We start from the raw sequence: 19,064 nt of genomic DNA on the forward strand, positions 1-19,064 counted from the left end.
TGCCAGTTAGGGTATATCGAAAAAGTCCCATCTCATTTTCTCCTCCAACTTCAAAATCGTTCTAAATCGTACTACATCGCTGTTTTACCGTTTTTTGTAAAGGGCGTTTGACTTTCTTTGCACGTTCACTTTGTAAACACTGGGTCGGTACTTCCGCCTACATCAGACGTGACCTTTCCAACGTGATTACGTAATGCGTGAAGACGAGCTAGTGCAAGATGAGCATTTGTGGTTAAAAAGTAGGGATGCACCGATACCACTTTTTTCAGAATGAGTCCGATACGATACTTTCATTTTTGGTACTCGCCGATACCGATACCTGGATTTTCAGAGCATTTGTAATTTTTTTAAATATTGGGTACAGAAATAAACTAATAATAATATGAATCATGTTGTTGGCTTCATTTAGGAATCAGATATTTCCATAGGTTATTTCCACACTTAATTATACCTGTTAAAATGTATTGTATAAGCTTTTGTTAACTCAATACTGTACCACTCATTATACGAGAACGCTCATACTATTTTGGTGATGTAATTTGCGTCACATGCACTGTACGTGGAACGTGGACCAGGAGTAAAAAGTATACTTTGGCCTTTAACCCTCATGTGGTGTTCAGGTCATTTTTGCCCTGGAACACCACAAGTGTTATAGGGTTTTGAACACAACACAAGGGTTAAAGCAAGCTAAACATGTGCATTGGGGGCATTTTTATGAGTAGGAGTACGAGTGCAGGAGCGCAGTATCGGGCCAGATACCGATACCAGTATCGGTATCGGTGCATCCCTAGCAGTTTTTGTTTTCCCTGGGGATCAAGCATATCACTGCATGTGCTATGAATGTGACTTCAAACACTAGGAGACGCACAACAAATGAAAACAATATCTGTTCGAAAATTGAATCAAATCGAGATTCCAACCAAATTGGATTGAATCAAGAGCTTGCAAATCTGAGTAGATTTGTGAAATCTGTCAGCTCTATGTATGACCACACTCACACAGCAGCACAATACGGTTGTCAGTCCTGTATTTGAGTCATTAATACGGTTGCGTTCACACACAGTTCAGGTATTTATTAGAGTGACAACTGCATTGCGACTCAAATCCTTTGCTCTCCTCTCAGAGTGATTGGACTCTTGTTGTGTCAGATGTGATGAGACTTTCCAGTTTAATGCATGTCTTTGATATTACTGTAGTCATCTATAATACAGGCGTGATTTGGTTACTCGTTCATGCAGACAGTATTGGAGCTGCTCTTGTCAACAGGCCATCTTGACTCAAGTAAACACAGTTCTTTTCAGTTCATATGTATTTCCTTTATAATGTTTTTAATCATTTTTATTAAGCTTAAGCCTTAATTTTAAGATTAATGTTGATTGCCTAGATTTTTCGATAGATGGGCAGAAAATTATGAGAGGATTATATCATGAGAGGAAGAAAAGACTTCTTCTGACAGAATTGTAAGTTAATAGAAATTTAATGTATACTATTACAAATGTGCAATTCGAATGTAAGAAATGAGAATCTGGTTTGTTACATTCTAATGTAATTAATGTGAAAAAGTAACAAGGTTGCAGATGTAGCCCTAAATTATGCAGTCACTCAGTAGAAACTTGATAGTACTGAGTGATTGCATAATTTAGGCTACATCTGAAACGGAAATAATGTTGTGAAATTCATTAATTATGAAACGAATTCAGTTTCAATTGTAAAGATAGTTTAAATACTTCAGGCACCTTTGCAGATTGTTTATATGTAAGTATCTTATTACAAGGCTCCAGAAAAATCACAAAAAAATCACTTAAGAAACCAATGGCTTCTGTAAGAAACAAAATTAGGCACCAAATAATTTTTTTTAAGTGCCACAGAATAAAAGTGGTTTCATTCATTCATTCATTCATTTTTTTAACACTTTAACATTTCAGTCATACTTTCATGTGTTTGTCTCATTTTATCAGCATTTTAATCCATCTTGTAGATGTCCTGGGAACTAAGGTTCACTTAAAGTGGGAACTAAACATCTTTGTCTACTTAAGAACGGTGTACAGTCACAAATAATTGTTTAGTACACAGAATCTGTGCCAATATCACAGACTATAACTATGTCAGCATCACTTGGCCATTGAGTGTAGTTTGGGCTCCTCCTCAATGCATCCTATAAATGCTGTCATATGTCCTGCACACATCCAGTCTGTTTTTCTTCATTAGTAACATGCAGTTATATAGGAGATGTTGAATTTTACCTTTAGCTCCTTACATTCTTTCTTATCATGTAGACAACAGGTTAAGTAAAAATATGAATATGCAATATAGCGCATATATTTAGATGCTTTAAATAAAGTTGTGTATGCTTGACGTTTAAAATAAATGTTGTTTATGGTGAATGCCCCTATAATTTTTGTTTATTTTATATTTATGATTTAGTTTTAATCCAAATGCATGCGCTAATGGAGTAAACAGCAATCAAGATCATGCAACAGAAGTGCGTGCTCTCGGTCTCTCTCTCTCGCTCTCTCTCTCCCCTTACCGTCAAATAACTTTAGTAACTTGTGCATTTTACTTACTTGCTTTTGAAATATCTGACCTGGAAGTGAACTAATCCTTTAAAAAATATTTTTGATGTAATGTATGTAGTCAGGTTGATTCAATCATATTTTTTGACATGACATTTTAGGTTACCTGACAAAACATTTTTAACATTAAAAATTTGACTGAAACTGGACATTTACAATTTCAGTCTTTCTACTTAAAGGGGTCCTATTATGCTTTTTCACTTTTTGAATTTTAGTCAGTGTGTAGTGTGTATGTTTGGGCATAAAAAAGATCTTCAAACTTAACTCAAAGTCCACTCCAAAGGGAGATAAAGAACTACAACGAACGACTCGTTTGGACTACAGCGTTGTTTTCCGGGTTTTGTGATACCACAAAGTGGCTCATTAGAATATCATTAAAATAATTCCCGCCTACGGAAATTCGAATGGTTGGGGGAGGGGCGAGGTCGTGGTTAATGCTTGGTTGAGTGCATCAGAAAAGACTACGACGAAGAAGAAGTGCTGCTGTAGCCTCAAGTTTTCTTTTTGTTACAATATGTATGTTACAATTATGAAAACGTTTTTATAATAAATTGCTGACAGTACAATACTGGACAATCATATGCACTTATCTGTACATAGTAAATGCAGTTATTTTAAGCGGTTGTTGACATCCTATCTAAAACATGATTTAGCAAATTAAAAAAAACAATAACGTTACCACTTTAATATGTCTTGCAATATCTGTGTGTGCAAAGGTTCTGCGCGATCCTCCTGTTCAATATTCTCTGGGTCTAAAAAAATCATATTTATTTCAATGTTACTTGCTGTTTCTTTGTAATCATTTGTGAAATTTTGGAGTGAAAATTGTTTCAAAGACATTTTTTTCAGTATAGTAGATCAACATGCACATGACCATCAGACATGGTTATGGATTATTACATTGGAAGTACACGACACTAGAAAAAAATAATAAAGTCTCAGAGAGTGTAGATGTATATCAGAGGGCTGTACACCTCACACACTCACCTTTACCTCATAACACATGACACATAATGGAGGGCGGCTTATCCCATGGGGAATATCTTGTCATACTTTGTGTTTCGGTCCTGCTGAGCCCCCTTGCCTTCCCTTCCCCCTCCCCTCTCTCTTTCTCTCTCTCTCCCTCTCTCTCTCTCTCTCTCTCTCTCTCTCTCTCTCGACCTTGCCCAAGGTCGCTTAGCACTTTGCACAGTACTTAAAAATGCACTAAGGGAGAAGTCAGCCAGTCTTCAAACCTAGGCATATCTGCTTAAGTTTAAACAAACTGTTGATTTCAGAGCGCTCTGGGTTTTCTCCAGTAGTGGTATTCGTGACAGATTTAGATGTGTGGTCTTCCACGGATATTCCCCACCAGGCTTAAAAACGAGTTTTATCCTTTGTGGTGACTCAGTAATCGCATAAATCACTTAGAGGGAAAATCAGCATAAGAACCTTGCAGCACATGTGCTTGTGGTGTTTAGTTATGTGTGTGTATGAAGCCTGCTGGAGCCAAAGAATAAAAACACAATGCCACTGTCATCGATTTTAAAGCTCTAGTGCTTTGGTTAAGCCATCATCAGCCAAATGATTTGGAGTGCCGCTATTGTCATAAGAAAAAAGTGTGATGGCTGGTTTAAGTGTGTAGTTTAGCAGTTTTGAAACATGTGAAAGTGTGCAGGTGGTCAGTGCTAACTGTGTTGCTGGACTGGACTATGCCATTTGTGTGTTTGTTTGTGTACTAGACAAGAACATAGTCTGTGTTCTGATTGTGGGTCGTTCTCAGGAAACGTTCTCAGTGCCACTTGTGTTTTGTGTCTTATTATTGATCTAATTATCTCACATTATTTGTGAGATTAAACAGTTTATCATGTCATTCAAAATAACTTTTCAACTAAAATGTTCATTTTATTTTTAAACAAAATGAAAATATTTAAATCTGTTTTCCATCTGAATATATGGCATTTTCCATAACCCCACATTAATTACCATTACATTTAATGGGTTACATGTTTAAATATTAATATCAGTATTTAAAAAATAATATTTAAAATGTATGGTATTTTTACTTTGTGTTTACTTTAAAAGTGTTTTATGCATTTATCATGTAGTGTTTATCTACATTATGCTGAGAAGATAATTGGTATGACCTACTGGTTCAAACATAGGCCTAAATGTTTTTTTTTATTGTCTTTATCACTATTTCTGTATGTTTACATGAATAATGACCTGGTTAAGCTTAAGATAGATAGATAGATAGATAGATAGATAGATAGATAGATAGATAGATAGATAGATAGATAGATAGATAGATAGATAGATAGATAGATAGATAGATAGATAGATAGATAGATAGATAGATAGATAGATAGATAGATAGATAGATAGATAGATAGATAGATAGATAGATAGATAGATAGATAGATAGGTGTGTGTGTGTGTGTCAGGGCTTAAAGTTCTCCGGCACCGTGCCGGATCTCCGGCGTGCAGCGTTTGGCTGCGGAAAAAAATAGTCCTACATAAAAAAAAAACTTGTTGATTAATTTCGAGTCCATGAGTTCGCCTACCAATGGTATGAGAGGAGCACAGCTTTCACTTTCAACCAAACTAACACTACAATCAGAATGTTTGCTCTTATAAACACGAGACGCGCATAATAGTCGCAGCCCTGATGAATGGAGAAGCACGACAAAAAGCCACAAAGCGCAATGGTCAAAGATGTCCATCTAGCCTAGCGCATATTTACATATAATAACTCATTAAAAAGCAGCGGAGCTTTGTAAACAGCTCAGAGTAATCATGTCATCTCCATAAAACGATATGATTGCCAGAACAAATTTACCGAGATTTTTGAAAAGGTCCTGTTCACACATGTTCTATTAATGGTAACTTACCGGTGATTTACCAGTAAAGACTGTATATGTGAAAGGGGCTAAACACTTCCTCTGCATATGCCGTGAATTTGAATTGCTTTACGTTCATCTGGAAAAACAGTGTGCATTATCTCACTAGATTTGTAACGTAAATCATTCATAAACCTTTGCCAACACAGTTGCATTGTTGTAATTTTTGTAATGAAAAGACCAATATTTTGTCATTGAAATTTTCTTAAAAATAGTATTAAAATATTGCCATGTTCTAGTGAACCAAGTATCTGTATTTTGTCTCATTTCGTGAGCTAAGTGTATTGTTACACCCCTAGTGTTGATAAGCAGTGATATAGCTCATAATTTTCCAAGTGTATGATATAGCTTTCATTCTTCAGGTCAACCATATATTCACAGCGCGTGTGAGGGCTCGTGCTCTTCAGAGACAATTACAGAATATGACAGTTTAAAGTTTTAAAGCGAAACACACTGGAATAATAATTCACTGAAAACGCAACGCGAGTCTCTGTTCTCTATGAAATCTCTGATGTAATCAGCCTGGTTTCCTTTATATTAGCGCTGTTTTGGACAGATTGTTTGAATGCATTCGCTTACTGGATCATTGGACTGAAAACTTTCCCGGAGTTTAGCGGCTTAAAATGATCTAATCGCAAGCAGAGAAGCAAAATTGGGTTAAAGGGTTAGAATAGAAATTGTGCTTCAGTAATTTTGCGTTAATTGCATTAAATTATTTTAACGCGTTAAGGATTGTAAAATGAATCGCACGAGTTAACGTCGACAGCCCTAATATATATATATATGTATATATACAATATATATATATATATATAGCTTAAATAGGCCATAATACAAAAATAGTGATAACGACTGTAAAAAGAAACATCTCTGTTTGAACCAGTAGGTCAAACTAATTATGATGGCACTTAAATATGATGTCTGAAAGATCAACTTAATATTTTTTTAAGTGGTAAATGTTTCAGCATAATTGACATAATCTCGATTTGAAATAGAAATGAATAACTAATTTAAATTTTGAATATGTCTATAATGGTAAAATATGATTTTCTGAGCATTTAGCAGTAAACTCTTTCAAATGAAGGTATAAAAAATGTTTTAGTACAAATGGCACTGTTTCCATGTAGCTTGATTGACATGAAGTGTTTCATTAAGTGTTGATATATTAGAACTGTATATTGCTGGAATATGACCTAATTGACTGTGATAGCTCAGTTTAAAAATAAACCTTCCAGTGACCCAGAACTGTAAAGAAAATCTAACTACTGTATGTAGGTAATGAGAGTCTCTTTCTCCTTCTGTCTCTCTGGCAAGACAAAATGGAGTTTGATTAAACATTATTATATACATATGAAGTTGTAGCACACATACTAAAGCACATTAGCAGATGCACCAATTATATATTGTACATACCGTAAACGGCACAAGAGACAAGTGGTTATATTTAGCCTCTGCCTGTGATAGTGCTTAAAAAGAAATCATCATGCTAATATAATTCATGTCAATATTTTGAAGTGGCTATGCATGACCAGATCTTTTGTTGTTGTTGGATTTTGAAGACATGCTATGCTTTCACGTGCGTGTTCACAGCCTGAGTTTGGTCAGGAAGCCACCGAGGAGCCAATGGGAGAAGGTCTCATGGACCCTGAGGGACAGACATACGACGACTCTCAGCAGGTTAGACCGTCAGCACTCACAGGAGCACACAAATCTACCTGACGCACACATCAGACATGGTCACAAGTCCAAGTCATCCCTTTTTAAATAGTTTTCTATATGCTGCAGTGTCGTTTTATAAACCAGGAGAATTCTGTTAATTGTTACTGATTATTAAATTAAAATTAAAAACCGCAGACATTTATTAACACATTAATTTCTCAACATGTCACTTGTGCACACAGATATGGTGGGATTCCCTGTGTGGCATCCTCCCCTTCCTCTTTTCCTCCCTCCCCCTCCTTCTGTTTGCCTTCTTCCCTCTCATTACCTCACTGCCATGCTGAATCTGCCTGCATGGGAGTGGTGGTGACGTCAACAGTGTTGGGCAGTAATGCATTACTTAGTAACGCATTACTGTAATTTGATTACTTTTTTAGTAATTTAACGCGTTATAATTTTCAAAATAGTAATTAGAGTATAGTTACAAGCCGAGGTCTCTATACGTTACTGCTGCATTATATTGTTGACAGAATGCAGTGTTTTACAATCTAGAGACTGTAAAAAGGATGTAGCACATGCACTGTCGAGTCAGGTGCCAGTGGATTAGAGACCTGCTCCCGCGAGACCCGACGCAACAGAGTGCGGCGCGGGACAAGACTTGATAGGCGAGTGCAGAGACTCGTGTGTGTGCAGGATGCGAGAGAATAAAATGATTCACGGGACTCCCGCAAAATAGAAATATCTAAACACAAAATATCTAAAACAATTAAATTGTTATTCATCTATTGCACAAAAGGTGTTCTGTGAATGTTGATGCTTTAATAACAAATATTTATCGGAATTGTGTATGGGATTTCATAAATTTCATGGAGAAAAAAGTAATGCAACTAGTAATGTAACTAATTACTAATTACTTTTGAAATAAAGTAATCAGAACAGTAACGTGATTACTTTTAAAAGGAGTAATCAGTAATCAGTAATTTGATTAAATTTTCAGAGTAACTTGCCCAACACTGGACGTCAGAAGCTCTTTTGCATTGTGGGTAGTGATGGAGGCTCCGCCTGCCCCAATGAGGAGATGGGCTCTTCCAGTAGATGCTCTCTCTCACACAGGGAACCAGGGCCATCAGATAATGATACTGACATTTAAGATGTAGGGTATCTTCAGATGACAGATCTTCAGACCTTACTAATATAGCTCCAGCATGATGTGTAATTATATTCATGAAATAAATCAGACGCTTATGAACTTTACGTGAACTTTTTTTATGAACGCATCAGCTGCCACCTGCTGGGGAAAAGGAGGCACTGCAACAGACCTCAAACAGAATCAATACAATAGGAAAAGCATCATGATGGGATGTAGTTAACCATCAAATTCTGATGAAACTGACTTTATGTGTGGGATCCCAATGTGTGTATTGTGTAAAAATAATAGTAATAATTTGAAATTTTAAATAACGTTTTGTCTTAAGATGTTCCTCTGGGCTAATCAAAAGCTAAAGGTTTGCTTATAGTAATATTGCTTGTATTTGGGTTCAGTTTAACTCAAAAAGTACAGTGTAGAAAAATACAAACACAAATCAAACAGTCAAATAAAACAAAACTGAATGGTGTGTATACCAATAAAAAAACATTTCAGGGAAAAACACACTGCCACACTGACTTTTTTATTTTATTTTATGCCTTGTTTTTGTTTTATGTCTTTAAGCAAAATAAATAAATTATATATATATATATAAATATATATATATATATATATATAATCTTGTAAGAAAGATATATATTTATGTATATGGCTTAATTTGGTGCCTTTAAGCTAAAAAAAATGCATTTAAGAAGATTTTATTTTGGGACAAAAAGTATTTTTAAATTAATTTTAAGCTATTAAAAGTTCGTGGAATCATATACATTTAAAATGTGTGTGTGTGTATGTACACGTATGTATTTTTGTATATTTTTTACATTTTATTACTTATGATATATGAAGCTTATTTTCTGGACAGTGTTATATGTAAATTTTATAACAACAACAAAAAAAAGAAAGAAACATCACAAAGGCAAATCATTTTTGATCGTTTTCTTCTCATTTTTAAGAATTTTTTTTTTCTGTTTCTGCTCACAGGACAACCAAGATTATGAGCCAGAGGCATAAACATCACATTCCAAGTCCAAGTTCAGCCAGCAGCACAAAAAGTTTATACAAATAACAAGTACAAATCCTAAACACAATAAACACTGTTGCAAAAACAAAAAAAAGTAAAAAAAAAAATATATATATATATTCCAGTTAATCCTTCTGAGAAATGTTCTTCCTATCAGATATATACTTTTATTATGATCTATTGTAAATGTCATGTTCTGACGGTAACGTGTTGGATGTAGCTCTATGCTTACTGCCGGAGGGTGCTCTGTCTCGTTTCCTTGCCTCCCTCCCAATGAAACGAGACCTGCCCTTCCCATTGTGACTCTTTGTACTTGTGTACCTGCATTTCTATATGTGTAATAGATGTTTCAGATCTTCCAATAGCATATTGGGGGTTAAAATATCTTCGGGTAAATATGATATTATATATAGCTGTGTGCAATGCCTGTTTGTGGGATTTTACTTTCATTTTCAATTTAATATTGAAGCAAGCTATTTCTTTAATGTTTTTGAAGTAAGAGTTTTATACGTTGTAACTTTATAGTTGCTTGTGATATCATTCCAGTGGATTATTTGTTAGAATTGGGCAATTTGTATCTGTGTGTATGTATGCGTTTGTGTACTGGAGACTTTAAAGTTATTGTAAATGTGTCTTGAAATGTTCATGAATGTGAGGTCAATATGTGCTTTACAATGCTGGAAATGTCAATATTAAGGTTTCTGTGTCATTCAAGACAAGTGAATCCTCTGTAAATAAAGAAAACAAACAAAAAAGTTCCATGTGTAGTCCTCTTTTTCTTTCTTTTCCCAAAAGCTATGTCTGTATACAGTATGCAACACTATCACAGCACCACACAGAAATCACCCATAAGCATGTAAGAACATCTTGGCATTCGATAACAAAATGTCAAAACAAGTGCTTATAATAATTATCTACCACTTAGTTTGCGGTTTTATTACAGATTTATTATTATTCCATCTTTTGGCTTCCAGAAATATTACACAGAGAAACTAACAGAGGGAGTGACGTCCTCCCTCCTGTCCTCTTATCAACAGGATGTCTGGCTGTGTCTCCAGAACAGAACGTAGTGCTCTACAGACATGCTGAGCCCAGCAGAATGAGTGCGGTGCCATTGCTCAATAGCTGGCATACCTGCATAAGCCGGGCACCATTGATGGATTAGCATGTGCAATCACAGGGGAATGTGGTGCCCTCCGGCAGCAGAGGGTATTTAAGGGCCCCCGCTGGCAGTGTCCCGCTTACGCCGAGCCGGTAGGACTGAGTGTGTATGTGCTCAGTATCATGGCTTCCTTTAAGAAGTCTCTGGAGGGGCTGAAGAACACAACACAGTCAGCTACTAAAGGCGTCACTGACAGTGCAGGTACTAATGGTTACACGCTGCTCATCTGGGCTGTCATTTGTTTATTTGGCAACATTCATTTTTAGTTTATGAAAAAACAGCCGTCTACTTGCTATATATGTTTTATTTTTGTGCCACTGAGTGAACTTTGACCAACAAAATGTTTTCATTTAACATTAAATACATTTAATTATTTTATCATTTATTTGCTGAGTTTTTCATGTTTATTATTATTATTATTAGCTATACTGTTATTGATTTGGTTTTTAAAATGTTTTACATTTTAAGATTTTTTTTTAGTTTTAAGATTGTTTATTTCAAAATTTCCATCAAATTAAAGTACATGAGTAAATTATATATATATATATATATATATATAACTGTTATATATAAACCTTTTATATATAAAACTTTATGTTTTAAGCTATACAGTGTGATAACTGGCAGCGAAACTATCTTCACTTTGGCATTAATTAAAATTATTTTCTTGACAACGTTAAGCATATTTAAATAATAAAAAATTATATACCATTTAATTAAGTATTATTTATTTATTCGAGTGAGTGGGTGGGTGGGTGAGTGAGTGAGTAGTACATTTCACCATGCATTAACAACATTTTTGATACTGCTTTTTAGAGACCTTTGTCAATGTGTGTGACAAACAACCAGCATGTTTGATAATGTTATTTCAGTTCAGGCAACGCAAGATGTCGTGCACCAGGTGGCAGAGTCTTCCAAAGAAACCACCAGTGCAGGTGAGAGAAAGAGTGTTAAATACATCTGGATAAAGATGCACTTAAATGTGGATGTGTGTGATTTCACAGCTTTTCGGTGTATGCAAATCATCCACAATCGTATTGTACTGCACACTGAGAATATACTCTGCATAATTTTGGCATGCCATTGTCTTAATGTTTTAAATCTAAAAATGTGATTGTATTGTTTTCCTTATATCTACCAGTTTATTTGTATGTTGCACCATGAAGAATATGCAAATGCATCCCTAAAGGAACTCTCTGTCTCTGTCTCTGTGCATGTGTATATATACAAACAGCTGCTGAGGAGGCGTCCAGACAAACACAGTCTGCTATAGGCACAGCTGCAGAGAAAGCATCAGACACCATTAAGGAGTTTGGACACAAATTGAGTTCCAAATAAATGCTGCACTGCTCAAACTATCCGACATTCCTTGTTATCAGATTCAACTTAACACCTTGTGAACTGAATCATAAAAAAAAAATGTATTAGCGACTTTGTAAACGTATCAGCTCGATTTCACCTGCCCTTCCAATGCAGATTATTTCCTAAAGATTTAATTTCAGTTTAATTGTTGGTCATCCTATATTCCAAAGCCTGTTCAAAGATGCTTGTGTTTCGAAAATACACAATACATTCCGTTCAGCTGCTGCAGTGTCTCTTTATAGCCATCCTACGTGCCTTTCTATTCTAGTGAAATACGATGTGAGGATATAGAGTGTGCAAGGACACGTCCACTTTCTTAGTAAAGAACCCCTTAAATTATTATTCTTATTATTCTCAGCTCCCACGTCACTGGAAGAGGAAACTGGAAGAGGAAACGGTGTTATGTTGCTATGGCAACATAACACAGGTAGACCACAGTGAAAGAACTTTCATTCAAAAGTGCCTCAGTATTCCTGTGGATGTCAAGAGATGATGCTTTTGATTACAAACAATAACCCCTTAAATAACATGCCACATGTTGGCTGCTACTCACCTACATGTGCATCCTGTTTCAAATGTGTTGCACAACTTAAAATCAGTCTTTATCAATTCAGTGTAGTTACAGAAAAAATTACAGAGGGGATCATTTCCATTTTTTTAAGTTCATTACATAGTTGAAGCTGATTTTTTAGTCAGGATGTAACAAGCATAGCTGACATTTTCATTATGGATGCATTAACCGTATAGATTAACTCACTATATATTTCATGCATGGAAAGCTGCTGAGAATGAGCTGCTGTCACCCTTAAAATCAATGTGTGGAATATTTCCTGCAAAGTTCAGGAACAGATATGCTTTGTGTCAAGCACTTAATGTCAAACCTGCCATAAGAGCAGCAGCTGAGCCCATTATACCTTATTACATGTGCTGTCTAAGGTGTTGGAACAGACTTGGTCTGATTTCAGGCAGCTGAAAGTAAGAATAATCTATAGGTCCTTTCCAGTGCCTTTAAAATACAAATATAAAATGTAATGTTTATTTTGCAATTATGGCATGTACATTTTTAGAAAAATCATGATACGATGCCAGAATGTGTAGGTGTCTATAAAAGCTATTAAATAGAAACAAATATCTTGAGCTCTTTATTAACTCTTTATTAAGGCAAGACATCCAAATAGGGTAAAAAAAACAATAATCTGATATATATCACCATACTTCTTCAGTTGATTGATTACATTAAGAATTGCAAACATTTTTTATTACAAATTTTCTGAAATGTTATGTTTAAATATCTAAATGAGGCATTATCTAATTAAATATTAAGTAATAATAAGTCTAGAATAAAAATCTGAACTGTATGAAGCCAGGATCAAAATTCTTGTTTCATTGTTGACATATTAGAGTCAAAGGTTTTTACAAAAGATACCTCTTTTTGTCACACTTCCCGGCCAGGGAAGCCAGGACAACATATCACAGCCACCGGAAACAACAGAGCCAGAGCCCCGCTCACCAGACACATTATTCCTCTCTCCAACATCTCCACTTCTAAGCTTCTCACAGAAAATGGAGGAACTGGTTTATGCTGGGACCAGACTCTCCCACTCTTTTGCTGCAAGCCCCCAGATATCAACTAAAAAACGGCGGGCCCCACAACTACCAAAGCCTGTGGGCCCAGCTCGTCTTCCTCCTCCTGTGAGAGCTCTCCGGCCGCTGCCACAACGCCAGGGCCCAAAGCCTCCATCTGATGTAGGTGAACCAAAAACAACTGATAGCAGCTCTCAGTGATATGTGTCGGGTCCCCGCTATAATAGCAGCAACATTCACCTAACAGACCACTCAGATCATTAGGATTAAGTCAGTTATAACTATGCTGACTATACTAAAACTAGAACTATACTAAAATATGCTTTTAGTTATTATGCCGCCCGCAGCTGGAATCAGCTTCCAGCAGAGATCAGATGTGCTAATGCATTAGTCACATTTAAATGCAGACTCAAAACTAATCTGTTTAGCTGTGCATTTATTGAATGAGCACTGTGCGATGTCCGAACTGATTGCACTATATTTTATGTATAATCGTTTTCTTAAATTCATTTTAAACCTCTTAAATCAATTTTTTTAATCATTTTCAAAGTTTTTAAATTCCTTGTTTTATTGTTGTGATTATTTTTTTCTTTTCTTTTATGTAAAGCACTTTGAATTACCATTGTGTATGAAATGTGCTATATAAATAAACTTGCCTTGCCTTAAAAATACTGTCAACAGCCAGAATATATATGTATGTGTTTTATAAAATCAGAAAAATTATATATGCACAACCCCAAGTTTTCTGGCTCAGTGCAGGAGAAAAATCTCGTTTTGAGAAAGAAAAACTAAAAAAAGAAACAAACACCAAAAAAAAAAAAAAAAATGTATTTTTAATGTTTTCTTTCCATTGTCTGAAAAAAAAAAAACACTTTATGAAAAGCCAATAAGCCCAAAATCTCAAAATTGGCCAAATGCATGAAAAAAAAAAACGTTTTTTTGTAGTGGTTAGCCTTAAATAAATAAGCTGTTTTATACTGACGATAAAAGCAGTCAACATGTACCCATTAGTGTTCATGTCAATGGTAGATGCAAATGTCAAACTGTTTCATCCTGAGGAAAGGTTTCTCACCACAACTTAATTTACAGCTGATCTCCAGCACTTTTGGCCCTCTCCCCCGTATTCTCCACCTCCACATCCCCTTCATCTTTACATCCCTATCCACCTCCTCCTCCTCCTCATCATTCACCTGCAATGACAGGCAGCATCCTCTTGTTTTCAGAATATGGCATGTGTTGTCTGAACACTCCCCCACCATTACCATGAACACAGTCACCCCCCTCCCCCCCTGCATGTACATGGCTGGTTGCTAGGCAACAAATATTCTGTGGGAGCGTGCGATTGGCAAAAGCCCTCCATTTTTATGGTGAGAACATAGGCGATAGAATACAGCTCTCCAGAACACACTCCTTTTCATGGTGAGGTGCAATGGGCCAGTGTGCAAGCACATGCATAAATCCAAAAAGCATGAAGTTCACTACTTACCTGCAGTTCACTAAAATTCAGACAGAATATTAATTAGAAGGTCTTTTACATAATTGCAGCAGTATAGTGACCTACACCGTCCACCATCATGTGAAGAAAACAAAAACAGATGAAAATGTGATTTCATTCTATATATATTCATTCTGTTATATAAGAAAAACTAAATTGTATCAAATGTTTTGTTCCAGAGATCACAAAGACACTACTGGTGCACCCTTTTAGTGTCTTGTCTGCCAAAGTAAATGCATTTCATATAAGTTTTTATTACATAAGAGCCTTGTTTTGTTTTGTTTTTTGACACATGGATTTTAATCACCATCATTTGCTTCTGATTAAAAAGCTACCGATACTTTGTCATTTCATTACCACTCACTGCCATGTTGAGTCTGGTTTCCAGGGAAACTAAAAATCAGAAGCTTTCAGTACTCTCAACCACAGTGAAATTTCAAGGACCGCCATCCACTGAGATTCTTCTGGAAAACAAACCATCTACAGCCTGCCTCTTATCATTACCAGCACCTAAAAGAGGAGCTTGGAGTGTGAATACATGCTCTGGCTGTGAAATCTTTGAAAATATGGATACAGCGTTTGATCTGTCGTGCAGTTGAGGTATGTGTTTTTCAATAGTGGTCTCACTGTGTGCCATCGTAGTTTTGTTTTTAGAGGATACTGTTACCAAGCAAGTTTTTTTGTGTTTGTGTGTGTGTGTGTGTATGTGGATGAACCGGATCAGAGAGCTGCTATGACATAATTGGATCTCTCTTTTTGAGGAAAAAGAGGAATCAGTTTATTGGCAATCGATAATGTTCTTCCTATAAATATTGTAAGACTGAAGTTTGTTTCATTTTTTTGTTAATTATTTCAAGAACAGAATTTTTTTTTTTTCAGTGCCCGAGATCATCACAAAACAGTATGATTTGAACTGAATTTTACCTAAAGTAATGTTTTCAGAAATGACTGTTTTTGTGTGTGTGCCATCATTAATGCATGTCAAGTGCTCTTTTTTTATTCATTGCACCTACATTAATGCACTAATCCATTTATGTGAATTTTTTTCCAGCAGAACCATCAGTGGTGTGAGACCGTGAAGCTCAGACGTTTCACTGCCCCTCTCCCGGATCAACACAAACCCATCTCTGAACCCATGGAGGGTCCTGTTCTGACAGAAAGTGAAGTTTGGAAGGTTGGCTCGGAGACCAGCACAAGTATAAACACCAATGACAGAAGTATTGACTATTTGCCCCTTATGAACGACAACATAACTGATGAAAACCTGTCAAAAGCATCTGAAAACCCAGGGACCACAGTCCAAGAGGAGATCTGTGGCAGCATCCAGGAGCAACCCGACCAAGAGGTTACATCAGATCAAATCAAGTCAGTAATTCCACATGAGCTGCGATTAGAAGAGGATTTATCTTCCTCTCAAACAGCAGATGAGAGCGATGAGCCACCTGCGGCAGCATGCAAACAAGAGAGGTGTGTTAACCAAGCAGAGGATCCAGCAGATAAGATGTGCTTGGCATCTGGCCTACATAACCTTGACCAGGAGATTACCATACTGGTGACTAACCATGACTGTACTTTAGAGGATGAGGAGGATGAGGAGTTTGAGGAGCAGAAGACTTCCAGCTGCCCTGTTGAACCCGAGACTGTCTCTTCAGTTGAGGGTGGAGGAGCAACTGAGGAAGAGAGTCTCGATGGTTCCATCGTCGTGGTGAACGTGATTGAAGTCAGTCAAGTCCAGAAGACCAGCGTGATAAGCCACGCATCAACTGAGCAGAATACCACCACTGACGAACCAAGATTGCCTGGAGATTCAGGGGAAAGTAGCAATGAGACAAACTCTGGAAGCAAAGGTTCAAGCACCCCACAGAAAACAGACGCAAGTAGCACAGGCACTAACACAAAGGCCTCGTTGGAAGTTTGCAGTCCGAAAGATCAACCCACAAAGCCTGAAGATGTAGAAGTAAAACTGAAGAAAACCAAATCTCCATCGTCGTGGTGAACGTGATTGAAGTCAGTCAAGTCCAGAAGACCAGCGTGATAAGCCACGCATCAACTGAGCAGAATACCACCACTGACGAACCAAGATTGCCTGGAGATTCAGGGGAAAGTAGCAATGAGACAAACTCTGGAAGCAAAGGTTCAAGCACCCCACAGAAAACAGACGCAAGTAGCACAGGCACTAACACAAAGGCCTCGTTGGAAGTTTGCAGTCCGAAAGATCAACCCACAAAGCCTGAAGATGTAGAAGTAAAACTTCTGAAGAAAACCAAATCAGCTGAAACCAAGGATGCTGGACGGCCTTTGCAAGATACGCTCGCCTTGACTCGGTCGCCTGGACGCACACAGCACGTGCAAACCCAGGTTAGCCTAGAGGTGATGTACCAGTCGGTGGCCACCAGCCCCATGACTCCTCCCGAGGGCTCCACAACATTCCTTTTTCCAAGCACCTTTGGAAAACTTGCCAACAAGTGTAGTACAGAGGTGGCACAGACCAAAGATGCCGAGTTGCAGGTGGGCTTGCAGGTGGAATTACGTTCAGTTGCCACGGCTCCTATGACCCCAATCGTTCTGACCCCACCTGAGGTAATTCCCGAGCCAGAGCCACGGGTCAGGGTGACACCAGAAGAAGAAGTGCCAGAACACGTGCAGGAGGTGAGCTGGGATGAAAAGGGAATGACTTGGGAGGTGTACGGTGCGGTGGTGGAGGTGACAGTGCTGGGCTCGGCCATCCAGAAACACCTGGAGAAACAGGTAAAGAAACAGAAGAAACAGCCTTTGGCCTTACTCTCTCCGGCAGATGCTCTGCCAGCAAACCCAACCGAAACATCTATGACGATGCCTTCCAGTCCTCCCCCCACATCAGACCTTGGTGAAATCAGCCTGGCCAAAGGACAAAGTGAGGAAAAAACAGTGCAGAGCGGCAGGCGTCGACAGAATAATTTTCGCCAGTGGTTCAGGAACATCCGGCGGCCAAGTTGTTGTTCAAGACCACGTCAAGATGAGGAAAACTAAGGAAGGCATGGTAGTCTAAACCATTTTAATAATCCAAATGAGACAATCTTTCCAAGTTTTGTGCACTTTGGACGTGCACAGGATTGGGTTTTGTTCAATGATACGCCCCTTTAACAGACTTAAGACATTTTAAATGACTTGTATTGACACTGCGTCACAAGAAGCCCCTATATGGATAATCATCATTTTTGGTTTGGTTTGATACACTGCAAATACAGTCGTCTTAATTTCTCCTCGCTCTTGACTTTAAAATGGCTCCTACCAGCTTTGCTGCTTTGAGTGTGTTTTTGCTTGCTTCTGTCAAGACTGTGCTACCCTGATGTTGTTGTGGTCAGTGAGGATCACTTTTAAAGTGCCCTTTTACAATATTTTACACTAATAATTTTACCTTTAAAATGTATAAATTTCAAACATGTATATATGAATTCATCATGTACATTTAAGGAACAGTAGACTACATTTAGAGTGACAGTACCAAGCAGAGGCGTCATGCCTATTCAAAGTGAGGGGGCACGTGCCCCCTCAGATTTTTGAGCCAAGTGGATTTTGAATGCAGCTTCCAAAACACAAAAAATAGCCGATTAATATTTTCTATATTTAATACAATCACACCAGCATGATTAGAACGTTCAGTGCGTCATATCATCAGTTGCTACATTCAAATCTGTGTTCGCTGGCTGGTGCTGAGCACTGCGCATTAACCAATCACACACGATGCTGTTGAGCTTATGAATGCAATGACCAATCAGAGGTTTTCAGATGAGTCATCGCTAAAATGCCGGTGTTTTCTTCACTCGCTCGCTGTCTGAATACCTCTTTCTGGCGAATTCTCTCATCAGAAACAACAAAGTGCAAATGTTTGTACGAATCTGTAAGATATTAATTTCATAGTGTAAACAGCTAAGCATCAAGATATTTCATGATACAGTTAATGCGTTTGGGGTTGTTTCGAATAAAAAGGAACAAATAAATAAAACATAAGTGCTGTTGTGGCTGTGTGATTTTCCAACAGTTTCAGATTCTTCTTTTTCTATTGGTTTTTGTATAACTTCGTAATTAAATGGGTTTGTCTTGTATTTGCAGTTAAGCTCAGCACAATAAGGAACACACCTTCAAGCCTTACATTACCTGTGATGTTTTGTGACTGTTGTGAGAACTGTAAAGTGAATAGTTTTG

The 19,064-nt window shown here is 37.3% G+C and overlaps 2 protein-coding genes across 5 annotated transcripts in view; both read left to right on the forward strand.

The window, feature by feature from the left end:
• LOC107653324 (beta-synuclein-like) overlaps positions 1-10,035 on the forward strand; it is a 19,584-nt gene extending 9,549 nt beyond the window's left edge. For both annotated transcript variants that reach the window (XM_016440007.1, XM_016440006.1), the window contains exons 5-6: positions 7,043-7,129; positions 9,237-10,035. In XM_016440007.1, coding sequence (XP_016295493.1) covers positions 7,043-7,129; positions 9,237-9,266 — 117 coding nt within the window. In that variant the 3' untranslated portion in view covers positions 9,267-10,035. The remainder of the gene's footprint in view (positions 1-7,042; positions 7,130-9,236) is intronic.
• A 4,231-nt stretch (positions 10,036-14,266) lies between these two features.
• LOC107653325 (G protein-regulated inducer of neurite outgrowth 1-like) lies at positions 14,267-18,422 on the forward strand. 3 transcript variants are annotated; one of them, XM_016440009.1, is made up of 4 exons: positions 14,267-15,479; positions 15,934-16,584; positions 16,872-17,908; positions 17,959-18,422. In XM_016440009.1, exons 2-3 carry the CDS (start codon positions 16,015-16,017, stop codon positions 17,886-17,888), a joined length of 1,587 nt encoding a protein of 528 aa, XP_016295495.1. In that variant the 5' UTR covers positions 14,267-15,479; positions 15,934-16,014; the 3' UTR covers positions 17,889-17,908; positions 17,959-18,422. The 3 variants fall into 3 exon arrangements, with proteins under 3 accessions (XP_016295495.1, XP_016295496.1, XP_016295494.1); XM_016440010.1 differs by having other exon boundaries at positions 15,931-16,584; positions 16,872-18,422; XM_016440008.1 differs by having other exon boundaries at positions 16,872-18,422.
• The last annotated feature ends 642 nt before the right edge of the window (positions 18,423-19,064 follow it).

This window comes from Sinocyclocheilus anshuiensis, unplaced genomic scaffold (assembly GCF_001515605.1).
Source record: "Sinocyclocheilus anshuiensis isolate Anshui unplaced genomic scaffold, SAMN03320099.WGS_v1.1 scaffold103, whole genome shotgun sequence".
Lineage (NCBI taxonomy): Eukaryota > Metazoa > Chordata > Actinopteri > Cypriniformes > Cyprinidae > Sinocyclocheilus > Sinocyclocheilus anshuiensis.

Bases quoted from the DNA above. Each gene is read 5' to 3' on its own strand.
- LOC107653325 (XM_016440010.1), top strand. From the start codon at position 16,015: ATGGAGGGTCCTGTTCTGACAGAAAGTGAAGTTTGGAAGGTTGGCTCG. The intron at 16,585-16,871 runs GTGAACGTGATT...TCCATCGTCGTG, and splicing joins TCGATGGTTCCATCGTCGTG to GTGAACGTGATTGAAGTCAG.